Below are 22,313 nucleotides of genomic sequence, written 5' to 3' on the forward strand. Positions count from 1 at the left end.
ATTACTTTTATAGCCAATCTATAGTGGGATAAAATTACCTATAAGCTTTTACCTTACTAAACCGCTATTAACCGCCCTAATTTAGTTACCTGTGTCTTCTATATAAAGGTTATCTACCTTCTAAACAACCTTAAGAAAAAGTAGATTTTTAGTAGATTCCTTAGCTGCGTTTAGACTATTAAATATTAAAAACGGTGCCTAGTATATTTTTACTTTCTTCTCTTTTTATATCCAGAGGACCGTAATATGTTAATAGATCTTATAGTTATTAACTATTATATATCCGCAGAGCTTCTATAGCCTTAAAATAACCCTACTAGACGGCTTACCAATATTATACGGACTATAATAGTTTATAAGCCCTATAGTACTAATAACCCAAACGCCCCCTATATAGTCGCCGGTACTTTAGGCCGTCCGCTAGCCTACTTAAAGTAATTTCTAAAGCCGTTCTACCCCGTAATAGCCGTATATAATAATAGTTACCCTTAATATCGCCGCTATAATAATTTGGTCGTAGCCTACCTATATACTAGGCGGTAACGGTGCTACTATAAACCTTAATAACCGCTAGGCTGTACTATATAATCCCTATCTTAGCGTAAAGTATAGGGCCTATATTAACGTTAAGGTCTGCGCCTTTATATAGGCCGTAAAGTATATCTATAAGTATATTTATAAGGGGACCAACCAAACAATTATATAGCTCTTAGACAATAACGACGAAATTAGTAGGTACCTTTATAGTAAATATATTAGCCCTATGGAGGCCATCTAGCAGCTATTTAAGTTTCCAGTTTATAAGGAATACCCCCCTATAATATAGCTTACCGTATACCTTCCTAGCTAGTAGCCTATTTACTTTAACTGGATAAGTCTATAGAGGACCTATAATAACGCCTTAAAATAGCCCATTTAACTTTAATTACTTAGTTTTGGTACAACTCTAAAAATATAAATAGTTGTGCTATGCTTTACTAGGACTTCCCTTATAGATATACCTTTATAATAAAAACATGCTAATAGCAGCACCACGTCTGCCTAAAGGATACCATTATCGGCTATATATATTACTACAGCCCCATTACTAGTAAACGGTATTATTTATAGCTACTACTTACCGCTGTTTCTGGCGCTACCTCTTTTAAATACCTCCGTACTATCGCTAGCACTATTTACCTAACCTTTTAAGCCGCTTGCGTGGCTTTAGGGCTCCTTAACAACTATAAGTGGGTTAACTGCCTATAGAAAGAATCCGTATTCGCTACTAGCGCCTAGCTATAGTCTCTTTTTATAACTACTTTAATCTACGGCCCCATAAGTAACCCTCCTGCCCTTTAGGCAAAATTTAAGCCGTTTCTCTATAATAATCTCCCTTACGTTTTAGAGCGTTAGCCTAATTTTTTAGGTAGTATTAACAATATATATCTAGATTACGGCCTATATCTTATCTAGCGAATGCTTATAGACTATAGCAAAACTCTTATAAATTACTTTTTACCTTTATTATAACACCGCTAGAACCTTATAGATAGTAACCTACTTATTACCGTAGAGCTTAATTACAGCACTATTAATAAAGGCCGCCTTTTTACAGAGCTATATTTTTAGCTAAATTCTAACTAGGCCGCCTACTTTACTATAGTTACTACCGCTATAGATACGGACCCGCAAACCGCCTATTTTTTCTTATAGGGCCATATAAGCACCAGTAAAACCTTTCTTTACCATTATATCTACTACTACTACCGCTCCCGCGGCCGCATTGTTCTCTATATCGCCTCTTTTAGTATAGCTGCCCTTTTACTGCTTAGCAGCCGAACTGCCCACTCCCGTTTTTATATTCCTATTAATCTATATAAGGAATCTATATATAGCGTACCTAAAGACTTTTAGCTAGCACAGTGACTGCGCTCTACTGCCCTTATAATTTAGGACGAAGTGCTAATATAGTACCGTTACTGCTTTAAAGCTATACACTATATACTTATAGACGTCCGTTCTAATACCTAAGCTCTTTTTAGCGGCGTTCCTATTATTTTAGGCGGTAATTTTATTTAAATTCTACCTGTTATAAAACGGGGGACCTATACTAATGTTATTGCGGCCTACTTACGGCAGTCCTTTTTATAGCCTTCCCTCTATATTCTATTGCTACGCTAAAATATACGCGTTTTAAAAGGCGAGCTAAATTAGCGCTTTACTACCTAGGTCCGTAGTCATTCTTATAACCCTACTCTTACTAGCGGCATCTAGTTGCCTACCGGTATCGCCCAGTTTACCAGTCTATAGCCTTTTTTTACACTTTTTTTACCCTCCTACTCTTTTACGGTAGGCCTATACTAATCTCTATACATTCTACGGCCGTGCTATTTTAACTATCTATAACAACACCGTTACTACTATTAATAATACTATTCTCGACTCTCTTTATAGCCCTAAGTTAGTTTTCTACTCTATAGATACTATAGAATAGGATAATCTAAATACTAAAAATACTTTCCCCCTAGAGCTTTTATAGAGCTTTAATCCTATAGGCCTTCCTCCTATACGGCTCTACCTTAAGGTTAATGCTCTAATAATTCTTTTACGGAACCTATATCCTAAAAAGGGCCTCTATAATAGTACCCATATAGTTTTTACCTAAATAGGCCGCTGCTATCTTAAAGCCCGTATTCTTAGCGGCACCTTTACTAACTAGCTATAGGTTATCCTATAAATTAAGCTGTCTTCTATAGAAGGCGAGCTACCGTTTATTATTAATTAACGGCAGTTTCCTATCTATTTATCTTTTATAATAACCGTAAATAAGTTATAGGGTTAGTCTTTTAACTTTATAGGCGTTAATTTATAGATGCCGGTTTTTATACACGGCCAGCTCTATATTACACTATCTTAGGTTATTACCGTAAATAGTATTTCGGTACTGCTTTCCCCAAATTAAACAGAAACGGACAATATTATATATCTAGAAGTTTTGCTTTCGTAATATAGTAGTAATAGTAGTAGCAGCGGGAGCAGAAGAAGGCGCAGAAGCAGGAGCGGCAGCAGTAGCAATAGTGGTAATAGTAGTGCTAGTACTATTGCTTAAAAAAGAAGACAATAACAACAACGATGTAAATAGCTATTATTAATATATATTATATAATTAATTATATAAATTATATAGAGGCCACCTAAGTTAAAACAGCGAAAGGCTACCTGAGTTGAGACAGCGAGACGCCACCTCGCTACACGAAGTAGTAGATTGGATTTCCTCCTAGTAAGATAAGATACTACAGAGTATCCTTTATACACAATACAACCAACTTACTAAACACGAAGCTTCTATTAATACCGCTTATATTTCAACACATCGAGCTCCTAGCGCGCCGCCAAGAATTAGTTATTTAGAGTGGATTTGTAAGCTTTTGCAGTGTATGGAAATTAAACAAGCAACTTGATTGTAAATCTATGGAAATCAAGAGGTATATATACATGAAATGGTGTAGGTAACAGGATGAAATGGGAACAGTGATCTGCAAGCAATATTGATCTGCGATCAATATATAGGGTGGCGTTGAGGCTGTCTCGGCAGCACCCGTAGTCGGTTACTGAGACTCCCCACCTAACGCACGGCCCCCACCTAACGCATAGTCAACACCAAAACTTCGACATCTTCATACGCCCGCCACTACCCCAATATATACGCTATGGAGGCCGCGCTAGAGTCGCTAAAGTCGCTAAAGCTTGGAGAAAAGCCTAATTATATGCAGATTGCCAAAAAGTATAGTATTAAGCGCTTAACGCTGTCGCGCCGTTACCGTGGGGTACAGGGCAGCTGTACAGAAAAAGTTAATATTAGCCGCCTCCTTAATGCTACCTAGAAATCCGAGCTTATACGATATATAGATAACCTTTACGCAAGAGGGCTACCTTCTTTAAGGTAGATAATATGGAATTTCATAGCAAAATTAGCAGAAAAGGAGCTAGGTAAGAACTGGGTTAATCGCTTTATCTTATAGCACCGCATTAATCTAGTTACTTAATAGATATCTAGCATTAATGCTATACGCAAGCGCGCTAACTCTGCCTTTAAGTATAGCCTATATTTTAGGCTTCTAGGCAATAAAATTAAGCAGTATAATATTAAGCCTCGAAATATATATAATATAAATAAAAAGGGCTTCCTAATTAGGGCGCTATTAAGGATAAAGCGGGTGTTCTCCTAATATTAGTATAACTAAGGAGGAATTAAGTAAATAATCCAGGACGGCAACCGTAAGTGGATTACGACGATAGCATATATTTACGCCAACGGCAGTTACCTTACGCCTTCTCTAATTTATTAGGCCGCCTCTAGAAATATATAAGACTTATAGCTTTAAGATTTTAATTCTATAGAGTATAAAACCTTCTTTACCTTATTACCTAGTAGATAGACGAATAATCAGCTAGGGCTAATATAGCTATAATAGGTCTTTAATCGCGAGATAAATGCAAAGGTAAGGCGATCGTACCGCCTAATTATCCTTAATGGCTATGGATCGCATATTACGATAGAGTTTATTAAGTATTGCGACAATAATAGAATCCTCCTAGCTATCTATCTACCTTATTTAACCTATACCCTACAGCCGCTTAACGTCTGCCTATTTAAGCCTCTTTCGTCCGCCTACTCTATTAAGCTCACTAACTTTATATATAAGTGCTAGGGCATCTTAGCAATTACTAAAAGAGACTTCTTTCGCTTATTCTATAAGGCCTAAAATATAGCGTTTAAAGAAGAAACAATCCTCTAGGCTTTTAAAGTTACTGGCATCTCACCACTAGATTTAAAGTAGGTACTTAAAAGATTTAAGATAGAGGAGCTTAAGAGGCCTTCCTCTAGCGATAGTATAACATTCGTACTTAGCGCGTTAGACTAGAGGAAGATTAAACGCTTACTACGCCAGGTAGTTAAAGATATCTACGATTTATGCTCCTAATAGCCAGTAATCTTCTTAGACTGGAGTGGAGTGGATCTGAGCTCAAATCCACTCCATCCAGCTAGTAAATTGTTTGACTCCAAGAGCTCCTTAGAGCTCCAGTAAATTTATATACTAAAAATAGAAAGGCTTGGCATCGGCATAGTATTATAAAAAGAAGAGTAGATATAGGATAACTGACTAAAAGCTACCTATATTACTCCTCACCAATAACCTTAGCCTTGTAGTTAGTCTTAATAGCTATATATTGCTTATCTAGCTCCCCTTCCTCCTTATTAATTACGTTGTCTTCTACCTAAGCAGAGGCCTCTATAGCAACCGCAGCAGCAAGCCGGGCCTCTACCGCTTCCTTAAGGGACACCCTTTCGCAAGGCTCTTCTACCAAGTTATCTACTTCCTTATTATCAAATATACCCTTTAGCGGTGGCCCATATACATGCCAAAGAGCCTTATTTGCCCTAATAATATCTATTTGTAATTAAGAGCGCCGGTTATTAAGAAGAATCTTACAGCTGCTAAAGAGTTATTCGCATTCGTCGCTTATAGGAGGTATAGCTAATATATTAAGCGCAAACCGGGTAAGATCTGGCTGGCTCTTATAGCAATCCTGCCAGTATTATATAACGTTAAGATATTGGTTCTCGGTAAGAAGTACAGTTGGTAGCAAGATATTCTTTAAAGCAATTAATTGGCGCCGGGCCGTACATTTAGGGTGAGTTGTCTTAAGGCGCTTGTGAGCTCGGGTAGAGGTATAGATCTTCTCTCTTGTAACTGGCAGTAAGAAAGAAGATGAGGATAAATTAATTAAAGTAATAACAATGACGACGACGATGACGACGGGCGCAGGAGGAACGACACTTGTATATACCAGAGTTTTTAGATTATATAGCTTGTACACCCAATTAAAATTAAATCTTATTATTGACGTCGCTAATTAGCTCTATCCTTATATGACACCTACCGAATTGGGTTAGAGAATTGGAGCTCCAAGAGCTCCGCAGCTTCAAATCCACTCCATCCAACCAATTAAATTGACAGGATCCACTCCGATCCAAAGGCGGCTCCGCCACAGAGCTCCAGAATTTACCCAGTCCAAGAAGATCACTGCTAATAGCTTAGTTAGACGATCCATACTATCCCTTAACCCGCCGGAATGCGTCCTACCGTTATCGATAAGGACTAGCCAATCAGATCAACCAAATCGAATCGTCGTAGGAGTAAAATCGGGCAGCGGCCATGGCTTCGGTGGTGGCTTTTCAGCATATCGATTTGGCTGAACGTTATACTGAGTCGGTTGGACAAGGCCTATATCATTGGAAGTANGATTGGAAGGCATTTTTAATAGTAATTAGCTATACATGTTATTTTCATTCTGGTGTTCAAGCACGGACCAGCTTCCGGTAGGACGCCGGCGGGTTAAGGGATAGCTATTCAGAAGACGCTACTATAACATAAAAATAAGTAACTTAAAGAGGCCCTAATAAACGAGAAGAAGCGCCGATAGCGTAGCAAGCCTCTACTACTTAAGGCACCGCAGGAGTACAATAGTGGCGCTGTCTTTTGGTCGCCATCTAAGGTTAAGGACGCTCGCGCCCGGTAGGCCCAAAAGGACGCCAACAAGCAGTTACTATAATACCAGAAGGACAAGGAGATACAGCATAAGAAGGCGGTAGAGTGGGCGGAGGTAGATATGCTTAAGGAGAGGTGTTATATAAGGCTGGCGGCAAAGGAACTCTAGATCCAGTAACAGTAGATAAAGGCTGCTAAGTGCGAGGAAGCTTAGATCGCTCAGGCAGTAGAAAAGTAACTCCACCAGGATATACAATTATCTAAAAAGGGTAATCGACGTAGTCATAAGCCTCCTCCACCTACTATAGATGTCGCTGAGGAGCCTAAGGCTGTTGTTGCGGATTTACAGTCCATTGTTAATGAGGTGCCTATATCCGGCCCTATCCCTTTACACGGCAATTTGGGTCCTCAGGTTATCGATAAAAACCAGCCAATCGGAAAAGCTGGGTTAATATAAATATCCAATTGAATCCAGTCGTCAATATAAGCGAACTTGGCAAAGGACCCTGCCGTGTCAAGGGATAACGCGTACCCGCAATATATAACTCCCACAGCGCTATCGCATATAATTTATTGTTGCCAATTAGTTTATATAGCAGCTTAGAGTGCTATAATAAAAAATCTAGTGATAATACGATTTATATATAGCTCTACAGCCTCATTTGTCGTCGTCGTCGACACCCTAAAAGTGTGCGCCAAGAGGGGGTCGTGCGTCAGGTGGGGAATCTCAGTACAGGATTTAAAGGCCTCTACCAACCTACGCCAATCCAAATAGATCACTGCGTAGTTGCCCCCTACCACATCATTATTGTCACAAGCAGTCGATAAGGTGTGTATAAATCGATGGCGCTAGTTAATAGGATAGTTTACCTTATAAAATAAGAATATTAGAACACTGTATCCGAGAGTCAATAAGCATAAGAAACCCCAACTAACTCAGACGTGCTCAATTTTTTCCGCAACTATGGCCTTCTCGATCTCCGGAGTAATACCTTGCTCAGTTGCCACATAGGTGAGCTCGGTACCCCTGCCGCCATGTGTTTTAACAACTAACTCGTGCGTGTTATGGTCGATAAGAATGTCTTCTGCGTAAACTATGACATCTTCAGTGTCTCCAAAGATCTTCGCCATTTCCTCCAGGGGAATTCCTTTCGTTTCGGGCAGAACGAAGAACATGACGATTGCGCCAAGGCCGGTGATGATTATAAACACCTACAACGAACATATTAGCTGCTAGTTTCCTTCCGAGGGGCATACTTACAAGATAAAATTTCCAGCCAATATTTGCAAAGGCTGTAGCACTAGCCTGAAGATAGACGAGATCCGTAATGGCGATTGTGGCCATTGACAAACAAAGACCCTTTGCGCGGACGTGGTTGGGGAAGAGTTCGCCATAGAACACGACCCCAACCACATCAATTCCTAAGCCGTATATCGCGAGGAATATATAAAAGGCGGCAACTCCAACACCCAAACCGACCTTGTTTGTGCCTGCTTCAGCATAAGTAGCTACTATAGCAGCTTCGAGGATGAGTGCTACGCAACAGCCAGAAATTCCGAATAACATGAGCGGCCGACGGCCGATCCGATCCATTAAGGCCGCTCCGACGAAATTAGAGATAATCCCGACTGTTATCCAGCCACATTGAAGTGCGAGCTGGTCCTTTGTGCCGTATCCAAGAGCTTTATACAATGTCGGGCCGTAATTGTTTATGACCAGCACAGCTGTGCTCTGCCCGATAAACGCGAAGCCCATTGCCAACAACGAACGCTTGCGGTAACTTGGTCTTCTAAACATTTCCACCTACTTCGCGTCAGTTCATTTTATATATCCCTAATAGACCGTCCGACATACCCATCCAGGATTTAGAGTTCGGTCAAGCTCTGATTGCTTATGCATCTGGTAGAACTCTCCACGTGCAAACTCTTGGTCGGGATCACTTTTAATTGTGTGAAGCTTGTACACAATCTCTCTTGCTTTCTCCACTTTCCCCTGCATTAAAAGCCATCTTGGCGACTCCGGTGTGAAGAAGGTAATAATGAGCATCATCAGCGGCCAAATTAATGCTAACCCCAATGGCCCGCGCCATTGGGTAACGGGGTCCTTCGCGAAATAGAAAGCCATGCCCATATACGAGGCAAGACCGTATCCTAAAGCAATATTTACGCCGTTCATACCGACGAAAAAACCGCGTAATTCGGGAGGAGCGAGCTCGGCGGAGTATACCGGTGCTACGGGAGTCAGCATTTTACACAACTTTCACCCCAGGCATGGTATACTTACTGACGGCAAGGAAACCCCAACTACCAATTCCAGCAAAAAACCGGGCTACAATAAACATTGCAGCGCTCTTCGAACCGACGAGAAGAGCTCCACCAAACAGGGAGAAGACAGAACAGTATATGACTCCAGCTTTTCTGCCCCATCTGTCCATAACATAGCTCACAACTAGGATTCCGAAGAAAGCACCAGCCTGTCATTATCAGTGCACGATTCCAGAATGGCCCAGATCACACGGACCTGAAAAACTCCGGACATGGCTCCGATAAGTTCATTGGCATTCGAGGTCAAAGCTTCAGACTTTAGGTCGAACAATTTCATGTACACCAAGAATGACGGTTCTCCTAAAGTAGTACCGATAATAGATGCTGGGTATCCAAATGCAATCTGCCCAAGGGAGACAAGAAAGCAAATAAAGAAGTTGTACCAATTGAATTGGCGTTTTTGTAGGGACATGATGGCCAAATCGACGAATAAAAAAGGTTTGATTTCTTGCTTAAAGAGTAAACTCTAAAAGATTTGCACGTGGGTATCCCAAGAGCCTTATATTCTTCCTCTCCATCATAATAGGCTGAATGTCGGATCTCGGATTCCTCTACACTCGACTCAATGTGCCGACGTACGGTGTTACCTTCCTGATAGGGTATAGATTAAGTGGTACCAGTGACCAGGGTACCAGTGACCCACCCACTCCGTGTATTTATCCGCTGGCGTCTACGGAGTAAGTGGTCCGTGCAAAACACCGAATCCAAGCAACGGGTACAGTCGATTGCGTTGATTTAATTGGCTAATTCTTATCGATAACGCGTGGACGAATTTCAGCGGGTTAAGGAATAGAGGCTCAAAAGGCCTCATTTCAAAAGACAGAGGTCTCATTCTTGATCTACCGATTGACACAATGTCGTCGATTGGTAACAACATCATGATTCGGGGGGCGCCCTGTGCCCCGCCTGGAACACACTTCACAGGACCATAAGACTGACTTATGGGCCCAGGCCGTCTCAGCTAGCACCGGAAGGCAGGGACCATATTTAGCAAAAAATCCGGGGAAGAACATGGAGTCAAAGCGAATATATGTGGGGAGAGTGGAGCCTTTTTTGGAACTACAGGCAAAACTCCTTAGTACGATACCGGGTATATAACGATACCATTGGTATTACAATCTACACGCCCTGATCAAGCCTTTTTTGGTGTAATTAACGATAATCTGACTTTTAACGATCCCTTTGTGTGGCAACCATTTCAAGGACTTTTCGTATATGCACGCCTCATAAGCCAATCTAGAGGCTCTATACCGTATAGAGCTTGGTGTTGAAGTCTCGAGTCAGTACGTCAAGGGTGCTGGCGCCTCATTTGACGCTTGGATATTGCGGTGAACAGCAGCGACGTGGCCAGGAAGCCTATAATATTTAGTGTAGTTGATCAAAAGGTTTCAATATTGCTGCCGTCTATTTAATTATTAAATTATCAGTAAAATATCGTCCTTATGCCGCCCAAAAAACGTCGTGCGTCTTTAGCTCTGAAGCCTCCAAAGCCTCCAAAAGCACCTCAAGCCTAGGAGCCCTATTCGCAGACCTTTTAAGCGACGCAGTATATACACGATAGCTTGTTAGCAGTAATTATACAGCCTCTAGAGGCTTTAGTGGCTTTAGTAGCTACGCAGCAGGCAGTGGTGCTAATTAAGGATATTAAGGAGGCTTAGCTAAGCAGCTAGAGAGGATATTGAGGACGAATCAGGAGCCGTTTTTAAGGCCCGTGGCGAAACTACTAAGGATGAGGTAGATAAGGTAGATGAGACTGAACTACTAGAGCTATTAGCTGAAGAAGTTACAAAAATGGGCCTTCCTGCTGTTCCTACTTTATAGGAGCCTATAGCCGCTGTCCCTAAACTAGACCGTAAAGTTATTAACCTTCTAGATAAGTTAATATTTGCCGCTTAGCGTACTGGTAAGCCTATTAGTGGTATTAACGCGGGCGTTAAATCTAATAACCTTCCTAATTAAAATAAGGATAATAAGCGTGCTGCTTATTATATACTAGCGGATTAAATTTATATAGAGTCTAGTGGGTATAGATCTGGATAGAACCTGCCGATTTAAGTATTCCTACTATTCTTTAATATTAGTGTATTTAAGAAGCTTATAATTAATACAAACCTATATATAGCCTCTTAAAATGCTAGCGGATATTACTAATTAGGATAATATATGGGTAAATAATTACAGACGTAAAAGGAGACCTCTGCTAGTAAATTAATAATTTAGGTAGAACTTATTATCTATATAGGCGTCTTTAAAGTCACCTAGGTAAGAGACCTTTGGGCTATAAATCCTAAATATCCTAAATATTTAATTAGCTTATTTATAGGCTAAAAGAGATAGAAGTAACTTAAGCGCTTTTTCTATACCTTACTATCTCCACTAGAGGGTATTAAATATTAGGGTTTTAAGAAAATTAAGCCGTTAATAACTCCTTTAAGCGAGGCGTTTAGGAAGTATGTTATACCTAAATCTATAGTTAGCTTTAATAAGATAATAGTAAGGTTTACTAAACAATCTATAGCTATAATTAAATTGCCTAGTAAGCTAGTACCTAAGGGCTTTAAGATATTAAGCCCTTATTAATATAGGTATTACTATAGCTTTATATTTACCTCACCTAGCTACTTTTTTAGGCTTCCTTCTTAAATAGATTATTAGGATATTGTCCTCTTAAAGACCTTTAAGTACGTCCTCTACTTTACCTAATAGCTCCCTCTTTACGCTTATTGATTTTGCCTATTCTTAAATAACTATTTTACGAATATTCCGTTGCTTTAGGTGCTTTAATAACTTAGAATTACTATAGCTAGTATAGCTTAATTAAACTTAAAGGACTATTTAGAGGTATATAAAAGGGCTAATAATATAACGGAACCTTATAGCAAGAACTACGGTAGGCTCGTTATTGGGCTAGGTGTGTAGGAAATGCAAGTATAAAAGTTAACAACGTAATAACAACTGGTGGAGTGGTTGCCCAATAGATTAACTCTAATTATATTCTGAGAATTACTATAAGGAAGGAACTATCTAGGTAGGGATTAAGGGTCCTTAAATACACAACCGTACTCCTATAAAATCCTTCTTATATGTAATATACGTCTTATACATAAGGTATATAAGTTCCTCTTATTCCTCTTGTTTAATATGTAGCACATTATATAACCCTAGTTACCATTCCTCATTATATAGTTCTATCAGCTCCATCCTAGACCGTGCCTAAATTAACTAACTAGCTTCTTCTGTCTCTTCTCTAAGTAGTTATAACATTATACTTAAAGCGTCCGTAATACCATCTCCCTCCTCTTTATCTTCGTCCTTAAAGATTTAAAATATCTCCAAGTTATTTACTAGAGGTATAATATCCGTCTAATTAATTTGGTTAATATTATTACTTATTATACCTAAAGCAATTTCTTCTTTATATACCCAACGTCGTGCTCGCACTGTTGCTGCAATATTATCTCTTAGTGAGATTATACCGTCTCCGTATTCTCGTTATTTAAAAAAGGGGTTAGTTTATATTATGTTGGCGAACCCATCTTTATAATAACCGTCCTCTTACTTAGAGTATATTAAAGCGAATATTTATTCGTTTTATAACGTTCGCTCTACTTCTAATGCTAAATATACGCGACCTATTACTCTTAATAGTCGTCTAATTCCCTAATTAATTTGTCTTAGGGTTTTGTGTTTAATCTACTGCTGCGCGGCTAGATAGTAAACTGTCGTAAGCCCTTACTAAGTTGGAACGTTCCCGTAATGCGGAACAGAAGGCCCTAAATGCTTAAATTGCGGCGTCTACTCGTTTACTTCGTCTTAAGAAGGTTTATAAGAAGGTTTGTTCTAAAAAGTAGAAACTTATAGAATAAGGTTTATAGGAACTAGGTAATAAAAGAACGGATTCTCCTCTAATAGAGAAGGAAATAAATCCAAGTAGTTTAGTAACTGCTCTTCTTAGGTCCCCCTTAGGTAACTCATTCTTTAGCGATTTTTCTTTATTAATACTGCCTGACCTAATTTCTTCTAATACTCCTATACCTTTCCTATAGCGTTCTTTAAATTCTCTAGTGGCTCCTAGGTAGTCTTAGTATAGCCTATCCACTTAACCTCATACCATATTTTGTTGTTAATGTCCTTATAATTAATAATCTTTAATACTTGCCATTTATCTTCTTCTTGTCCTTTATACATGTCTACTTTATAGACTAGTGGCTTAATATTCCTATATACTGGCTCTAGCATTGCGATGTGCTATATAGGGTAGATCTTCATTTTAGCTGGTAGGTTTAACTTAAATATAACCAGTAAAATCCTCTACGTAATTTTAAAAGGTCCTAGTTTAATATGGTCCAACTTCTTACTTAATCGTTAACTCTTAAAATTTTTGTATAGTAGCTATACTTTATCTCCCTCCTTAAGATCTGGTCCCTTAGATCTCTTAGCATTATAGTACTTTTTCATTCTCTTTTATACTTCCTTTGCTGATTCCATAAGGTCTATATAAAGATTTATTAACGTTTTTATTCTTTCTTTAGCTATACTACTTATTTTCTTTACTTGCCGTGGTAATAACGATATTCTTGGCTCATATCCATAATTTGCCTTAAATAGTAATGTACCTATTCCTTCTTAAGGTGTTATATTATATGCAAACTGTGTAACTAGTAATAGCAATACCTAATTATTCTATGCATAATTAATATAATACCTTAAATACTGCTCTAGCGTTTAATTTAATCTTTCCGTTTAACCGTCTATCTATAAATAGTATGCGGTGGAAGTTACTGCTTAAACTCCTTGCTCCACTAAGAACACTTCCTAAAATACTACTATAAATCTTAGATCTCTATCTAATATAATCTTGCTTAGTACTCTATATCTTATAAATACTTCTTTAACGTAGATTCTAGCAACATCTTCTGCTGAGATTTCTTCTGTATATGCTATAAAGTATCCCTACTTTATAAGCTTGTCTATTATTACCAAGATCGCATTATAATCTTGTCCGGTAATAGGATCTTTTAATTTTAGCAACTTAATAATAAAGTCCTATAATATAACCTTCTATAGTCTCTCTGGTATTTTAATAAGTTGTAGCCCTCTATATAGCTTATACCTCGTCGGTTTGTTTCTTTAGCAATTTAAATATTCCTTTATAACTTTTCTAGCTATCCTCTAGATTCCGTTAATAATATACTCCTCCTAGAGTCTTAAAACTAAGCCCGTAGCTCTATTATGTCCTTAAGTTAGTCCCTTATAGAAGTCTTCTATAAACTACTCTGCTATACTTCTTAGGATATACTTTACTTCTCGATTTTTGTATATATCCGTCTATAGATCTTTTAGCTATGCTTTTAGAATTCTTTATACCTAAAAGCTTTCCGGTGTCTCGTAAACTTTCTCTAGTTTATTATCTTCTTAAGTTGCTATAATTTTTAGATAATTATATCTAATTAATCCGTCTATATCTTTTTGTAATAAAGCCCCTAATAGCTTCTCCTTATTTTATAGTTTAGCTTTACGGCTTAGAGCATCTACCCTCGTATTATCTATACCTTTAGTATACTAAATCTNNAAATAGTATTCNGTAAGNATCTCTGCCTATCTAACCTATCTTTAGTTAAGTTCCTTTATTATTAGGAATCCTATTAGGTTCTTATAATCCGTCTTAATTATAAATAGTTTCTTTATGCCTTATAAGAATGCTCTCTATTCCTTTAATGCTATAACTATACCTAACAACTCCTTATTGTAGATGTTATAGTTTAACTCTAGTAGTATTATCTTTCGACTATAGTATACCACTAGGTGCCATCTATTTTAATACTTTTATATAAAGTATGCCCCTAGTATATAGTCTAATACATCTATCTTTACAACCGTCTCTAGTCCTAGTTAATAGATCTTAAGAACTAGCTCCTAGGTGAACAACTCTTTGACTTTCTTAAAGAGTTCTCTTTACTCCTCTTCCTATACCTATAGTTCTTCTTTCTTTATTAACCGCGTAAATGGCTTAATATCCTTTAACCACTGCGTTATAAACCTTCTGCAGTAATTGCAAAACCCTAGAAATAATCTTAACTATATAACGTTTTCTAGTTCCTGCTAATTTACTATAGCCTTAATCTTCTTTGGATCTATACTAAGTTAGCCTAGTTTAATAATAAATCTAACGAAATTAGTCTTCCTGGTAAAGAACTCGCATTTCTTAATTGCTACTAGCATCTGTTCTTCTTATAGTCTCTTTAAAACCTATTTAATGTGTTCCCTATATTCTTTCTTAGTTATTAAGTAGATAATAATATCGTTAAGATATACTATAACAAATTTATCTAAGTGTTCTCCTAATATATTATTAATACGCTTTTAGAACGTTGCTAGTACGTTTATAAGCCTGAATTGCATAACTAATGGTTTATATAGTCCTTCCTTTAACCTAAAGGCTACCTTCTATTTATTACCTTCCTTAATCCTAATCTAATGGTACGCCCATCTCAGATCTATCTTTATAAAGATTTGCGTATTGCCTATCCTATCTTAGATTTCGCTAATTAAGGGTAAAGGATACCTATCCTTCCTAGTAATGCTGTTTAACTATCTATAGTTAATACACAGCCTTAGTTTACTATTTTTCTTTAGTACAAATAGTACTAGATAACCCGCTAATAACTGCGATAGTCTAATGTATCCCTTTTATAGATTTTCCTAGATAAACTCTTTTAACGCTCTACCTTCTTCTTTAGTAAGCTTATAGATTGGAAAGAACCTTAGACTTATTCCTGGTTCCAACTCTATCTTATAATCCCATACTGCATATTCTAATAGCTTTTTACTTTCTAATAACTATAGTTTCTTGCCGTACTTGTGGTATCTCTTTAGTATATAACTTAGTCCTTTTTCTATTTCTTTATAGGTTGCTCCTACTTAGTACTATACCAACTTGGCTTATTATCACATTTTATAGCGTTAAGTATTTCTAATATTAACCTAACCTATAATCTAATCGATCCTCAGATTATATTTCTATAACTAAGGCATGCCTAATACTGCCTCGTTCTGTCCTAATGGTAGGATATTAAAAGATATCTCGATTTATCTCCCTTTAATAGTTATCCAAATAGGTCCTATTTTAAGATTAATAATCCCTCCTCTATAGGTTATTGGATCTCCTAAAATCGTAACTAATAGGTAAGATTACTCCTTTTATCTATAAGGTAGTCCTATTCTCTTAACTGCTGCTAGTAAAATATAGTTTCGCGTTACTCTACTATCTATTAGCACTTTAAACTGCTAATCTTACCAATTAATTTATAAATTTAGGTGTTGTCCTTAAATTCCTTTAAGGGTTTAAGGCTCTACTACTAGCTCCCTCTAGTCCCGTAGGCCTCTACTTTTCCTAACTATTAGCTGCTTAATCCTAGTATACTTAGCTCGCTCTTTAGCTAATACCTAGTTTACTTTTTATCTTTAATATACTATAGACACGTGTTTTCTAGGCATTCCTACTACTGTTGTCTATCTAAGCATTCTTCCGTAAGGAATCTTTCTAGTTAAAGTACTAAACTTCCTTTCTCTTAGACCTCTGCTAGATGCCATCTATATATATATTTGGCATTCCTATACTATTACTCGTCCGTTATCTAGTATATCCTTATAGGGTATTTCCAATTCTTTTCCTTCGGATTCTTATGTATTTTGTATATATTATCCACGCACGCAATCCATAATAACGTATAGTGTGCTAAGTGCTTTAGGTTAACTCTTAGCTCGTCTTTATTTTTAAGTTTAAACCTTTATTATGCTAATCTAAACGTTATAACTTTATTTATAGGTACTAAGATACGCCTCTTACTTCTCTAGTCCTCTAAATATTCCTCTAGATCCTTTAACGTTATAATTAAGGCTCCTTTAATATACGTTATAGCCTTCTCTATAATTAGGTGGTCCTAGATAACTTTTTTATCTAACCACATATAGAAATCTTCCCACTTATTATTATGCCTTTGCCTATACCACTTTTAGTATAGCTACTAGAGTATATACGGTCTGTCCGTAAAGAAGTATCTTCTTATTACTATATTATAATAGCCCTTTATATATCATTCCTTAAACCTAGTTAGAATCCCTAGATCCTCTTTATCTTCTAGTTCGGTAAGCCACTTAGCTCTTAGTATACCTACTCTTAGCCTATTAATAATTCTTTGTACTAGTGCTCTATCCTTTATACGTCCTAATATACTAGATCTCTTATCTAGTTTCTATTCTTGCTATACAATAATTCTTTACCTAAACTCTTCTATAGTTTCTTTTAGTTTGCGCCTTACGCTCTAATCCTTAAAGTTATCTTGCTTCTTAATCCTAGTATTAATTTTTTAATCTTTAGTCTAAACACTTTGTTTAACTAGTAAATCCTCTAGGTTTATATATTCGTCTCCTAGTCTAATTACTATTTATACCGCAGATTCTCTAATCTATAAAGAAGCTCCTTGCCTCTTATCTATAGGTGTCCTAATTTATACTCCGAATTCTTAACCCCTAGGGTTCTTTAATCCCAAGCTCGCTTTTAACTTAAGCTTAGCTCCAGCCTTAGTCCAACTAGGCTTACTTAGTGTTCTTATCTCGTCTTAAGAGTCTTAAATCTCACTTATCTTGTCTTAAGAATCTTATGCCTGTAGGAACTTCTATCCCGAGCTTATTTGTATATTTTTAAACTAAGCTGCTACTCTACTCTATTAGTTATCGTCTATTATAGGTCCTTAAGCTTACCTTATCTCGTTTTAAGAATCTTGGTTATCTCTTATCTCGCTATAAGAATCTTAAGCCTTTAGCCTTTTGCCTTTATTAAGTGCCGAAGTGGTTCGCTATCCTACTTCTCTTGCGTCTTATAAAGCGATAGATATTATATTTAGTGGGGTTTCAATCCCTACTAATGTTCCCTATTCTGTAGTAGAATTATCCTTTACCTCTAGTATAATATCTTTAAGGTCTGCTCGCTCCTAGTAAGCGGCCCTTATTGCCTTATCGTTACGGAATATTTTACCTAGGTTAAATTTATTGTCCTTAATATCCGATCTATAAACTAGTTTATTAGTTCCTCTATATCCTATAGGTGCTAGCTCTTATAGCTAATAACTTACGCCATACTTAGCGTCCTTATAAATTCGGTATACGTTATTATAACAAAACGCAAAACTTCTAATTAAATATTCTTTTATTCCTCGTAGTATATTGTCGTTCCTTTATACGTATATATTGTCTGCTAGTCTTATACCCTTTACTATATAGTAACTCTGCCCACTTTTATAATCTCTAACATAATAACCCTGTTTTCCGCAATTTATATAAGCTCCTTCTTTAAACTATTTCTCTTGCTATAGAGTCCGCCTAAATGTCTTCTGCTGTTAAGATCCCTAATTCGGCCTTTGCTTCTTAGACCTTTAATTACTTAATTCTTATCCTCTAAGTTTCTATAGTTTGCTCTATCTCTTATAGGCTTCTTTAATGCCACTTAGGTCCATTAGCTCTGCGCTATACCATAGTTTCTAACTTAGCTTTTATTGTTGCGTACTCTACGCCTTATATAACTATAGAACTCTATCCTAGCCTCTCTTAGCCTATTTTCTTTAGTAGATCTAATTATTAATCTTAATCGCCTAATCTATTAGTTCCCTTAGGGTATCCGTATCTTCTATTAGGATAATCGCGTCCTAGACTTTAGCCTTAAGTCCCTATTTATACTATGCTATAAGCGCCTTATTATTCCACTCTATTTATATTGCTAGTGTTTAGAACTATATTATATACTTAATTGCTAAAGTTTATTACACGAGGTTCTAGAGTTTTCTTTCCGCTATAGTTATTTCTTCCGGGTTTTTAAATATCTGTATAAGTCGCTCTACAAATTCTTCCTAACTTAAGAATATAAATCGCACGTCTTAGTTAGTGGTCGTCATTCCGTTTGCCTATATCTCCGTAAGGTAAGATTTAAACTACTTAAGTGCTTTTCCTAATAAGAATAGTCCTATATAGGCTATCCGATCCACGGGTATAGGTAACTTTACTCCCTCTTATAAGACCTTAAAGTGCATCTACGTAAAGAATCCTTTAAGCTTTAACCTCTCTCCTATAAATCTCTTAATTAATAGTAGCTTAATCTTTACTGCTCCTATCCCATTAAGTCTTTCTTCTAATACTATATTGTTAGCTGTTAGCTAGTTAACTATTTCCTATAGCTATCCGACCGTTATAGGTTGCTATAAGTTAGTATCTGCTATATTAGTATTACCTCCTATCCTTAAAGTAGTTGCTGCCGTTAATGGCGTTATGGTGGCTGCTTTTAGTAGTATATTATTCGACTTCTTATATTAATACCGTAACTAGGTAGTAATTATATAACGGAACCTTGTAGCAAGAACTATAGTGGGCTTATTATTAGGCTAGGTATATAGGAAATGCAAGTATAAAAGTTAACAACGTAATAATAACTGGTGGAGTGGTTGCCTAACAAATTAACTCTAATTATATTCTAAGAATTACTATAAGGAAGGAACTATCTAGGTAGGGACTAAGGGTCCTTAAATACACAACCGTACTCCTATAAAATCCTTCTTATACGTAATGTACGTCTTATACGTAAGGTACGTAAGTTCCTCTCGTTCCTCTCGTTTAATACGTAGCACATCATGTAACCCCGGTTACTATTCCTCGTCACATAGTTCTATCGGCTCCATCCTAAACCGTGCCTAAATCAACCAACTAGCTTCTTCCGTCTCTTCTCCAAGTAGTCGTAACATTATACTTAAAGCGTCCGTAACAAATAAAAGGAAGGAAAGGCTACCGTTTAATTTTATTACAGAAGTAGTCATTAGAGTAGTTAATTTGGTGCTTTTAATCGTATAGTAGGACAAGAATTTAGTACGGTTTTTAATAATAGCTCACTTATATAGCAATAAGGATATTATTACGGCACTGACCTAACGTATACTGTTTTATACTGTCTCGTACTGTTTCCTACTATTAGCTAGCCCACCACTAGTACCTTAGCGGCCAGCCCTACTATTTGTATACAATACCCCATTTCTACCTTCTTCTCCTCTTTATACTATAACATAGTTATTTAGTCTACTTTATTACAGCACTGTAATAGTTTATAGTATCTCTAATTGCATCCCATTACGATCTTTATTTTTCCTAATCCACTATCTCTGTTTTCTTAGTATAATTACGGTCTAGCGTAACTAATAATACTATACTACAGTCCTATACAATCTTAGCACAGTCTTAGTATAGCCTTAGTACAGTCTTAGCAATCTTAGTATTATAGTTAGCCTTATAGATTCCGATTGCCTTACCCAGATCTCCTAAAATAGGCGACTATAATATAGACGACGTCCCGCCAATAAACCCTCGCGAAGCGCTCGCCCGCCTCCTTAACACTTTCTATACTAATATTACCTAGGTAATTAGGAACGGTCCTAAATACCTAAAGAACCTTAATATGGCAGGAACCTTTTAGCAACTCTCTATATATGCAGCTTTTTTAACTAGTATTAAGAGCGGCCTTTAAGCTATCTAAAGTAAAGGCTAAGCTATAAAGTCCTAACTTAAAAAAGCTTAATACAGAATTAACTCCCTTAAGACACTTAAACTATATATTAAACAATATAAATAGTAAGCCCTTATATACACCGAGACTATATAAAACTTAAGCTCTTAAATTACTACACTTACCAAGACTATTACCAACAAGAACCCTACTACTAGCTCCCCTCTTTTAACTAAGCCCTATAGAAAAAAGCGTAAAGTAAAAGATCTAACCCTATTTAATGGTAAGGGATCACCAATTAAAAAGTAAGAAAAATTTAAAATATAGGAAATAAAAATTTAAGGTATTTTCTAGAGGGATATGAAGTGCTTTAAGACCCTAATAGATAAAATTCTCTATATATTAGACATGCTAATAGATAAGGCTTATAACTATGTTAAATATAGCCTTAATACGCTATATATATACCCGAACGACCTAAGTAAATAGACCTTTTCTAACTGAGAGTCTATGTTTATATATATAAGAGAACACTATAAGACTATAGATATAACCTAAGCGGCTAAAAATAAGTTGGATATCTTAAGCTAAGGTAAGCGTAACTACTGGTCCTAGAAAGTAGAGCTTAATAAGTTAATAATTAAAGTAAATAAAACTAAGGAATAAAAAGTAGATTTACTTAAGAAGAATATTTCCTTTAAGATAAAGAACCTGGCCCTTACCTTTAGCTGTAAAATCGGCGATACTAACTATAAAGGCTAAAGTAAGTAGATAAATATATTCGCTTATAACCTATAGAACTATACCTATTATACTAAGTTAAATACTGCTAAGCTAAGTGCCGCTAGTAGCTATTAACCTATATTATTATAGAATGACCTAATAGACCTAGACGCCGTTAAGTTTAGCAGTAATAGTAATAGCCTCTTTAATAACATCTAAAGATATTGTATAAATAATAGACTTTATATAGCGTGTGGTTAACCTAGCTACTAAAAAGATGCTTATAACCCCTAGTAAAACCTAAATCCCCTTTTAATACTACCGCGCTAACTCTTCCCTAGCCGCGGCGGATTCTTTAATAGAGGGGATAGTAATTAAGGTAGTAACCACGGATAAGGATATAGGTTTGGATATAAAAACCTATCCCTATAATTCCCTTCCCTAACGTAGCCCTAGCTAATAGTCCTATATATAAACTATAGACAAGTACTCTATATTACTACTAACCGTAAAACCGGCTATATTATTAGCGAAGTACCCCCTAGTATATATACACTGTTAAAGACTAATACGTTAGGATATACTAGCTAAGACTATAGCTACTAGCTAAGCCCTATAACGCAGCTATTAAAAGGCTAACCCTTAAACTAAGTCGCCTTTAAGGGTTAAAACTATACGGAGAGGAGGATAAAGGGATTAGATTTATACTACTAGATTAGTTAAACCTTATTTTAAGCCAGCTGCTATTTAATCTTAGAATAGTAAATAACAATAGAAATTCCATTCTTATTTAGACTTACCTCTCCTTACTATATAACCCACTCCTAAAAGTTCTTATCGAAATAGTAAGCCTTATTAATAGTAGTAGTATAGCACTAGCGTTTATAGATAAAGACTCGCTTATAAAGAAGTATAATATTATAATAAAAAGACTCCTAGTTCTAAAACCACTCCGCCTTACTAACAGACTCCAATCTAGCTTTATTACCTATTACTTTACAGCAAAAATAATAATCGGCCACTATATAGAATCTATACTTTTCTATATTATAAAGTTATTACCTTTAATACTAGTAATTCTTAAAATACCTTAGCTTAAAAAGCATAACCTAAGTATAAACTTCCCCGTTCTAGGGCTTAAGTTTAACTCTAATTACTATACCTATAACTGTCTTTTATAGCATATC

The 22,313-nt window shown here is 36.5% G+C and overlaps 1 protein-coding gene across 1 annotated transcript; it reads right to left on the bottom strand.

Moving 5' to 3' along the window:
• Positions 1 to 7,191: 7,191 nt before the first annotated feature.
• Positions 7,192 to 9,324, bottom strand: K441DRAFT_657692 (general substrate transporter). Its single transcript, XM_067648224.1, has 6 exons — positions 9,058 to 9,324; positions 8,821 to 9,010; positions 8,392 to 8,768; positions 7,798 to 8,340; positions 7,473 to 7,748; positions 7,192 to 7,406 (listed from the first exon to the last, which is right to left on the bottom strand). The coding sequence occupies exons 1-5, from the start codon at positions 9,271 to 9,273 to the stop codon at positions 7,473 to 7,475; spliced, it is 1,602 nt and encodes a 533-aa protein (XP_067505776.1). The 5' UTR covers positions 9,274 to 9,324; the 3' UTR covers positions 7,192 to 7,406.
• Between the last annotated feature and the right edge of the window lie 12,989 nt (positions 9,325 to 22,313).

The sequence above is a fragment of the Cenococcum geophilum genome (genome assembly GCF_001692895.1).
Source record: "Cenococcum geophilum 1.58 unplaced genomic scaffold K441scaffold_14, whole genome shotgun sequence".
NCBI lineage: Eukaryota > Fungi > Ascomycota > Dothideomycetes > Gloniales > Gloniaceae > Cenococcum > Cenococcum geophilum.

Bases quoted from the DNA above. Each gene is read 5' to 3' on its own strand.
- K441DRAFT_657692 (XM_067648224.1), bottom strand. From the start codon at position 9,273: ATGTCCCTACAAAAACGCCAATTCAATTGGTACAACTTCTTTATTTGC. The intron at 8,341-8,391 runs GTATGTCGGACG...GACGCGAAGTAG, and splicing joins GAACTCTAAATCCTGGATGG to GTGGAAATGTTTAGAAGACC. The intron at 7,749-7,797 runs GTAAGTATGCCC...TGTTCGTTGTAG, and splicing joins TTGGCTGGAAATTTTATCTT to GTGTTTATAATCATCACCGG.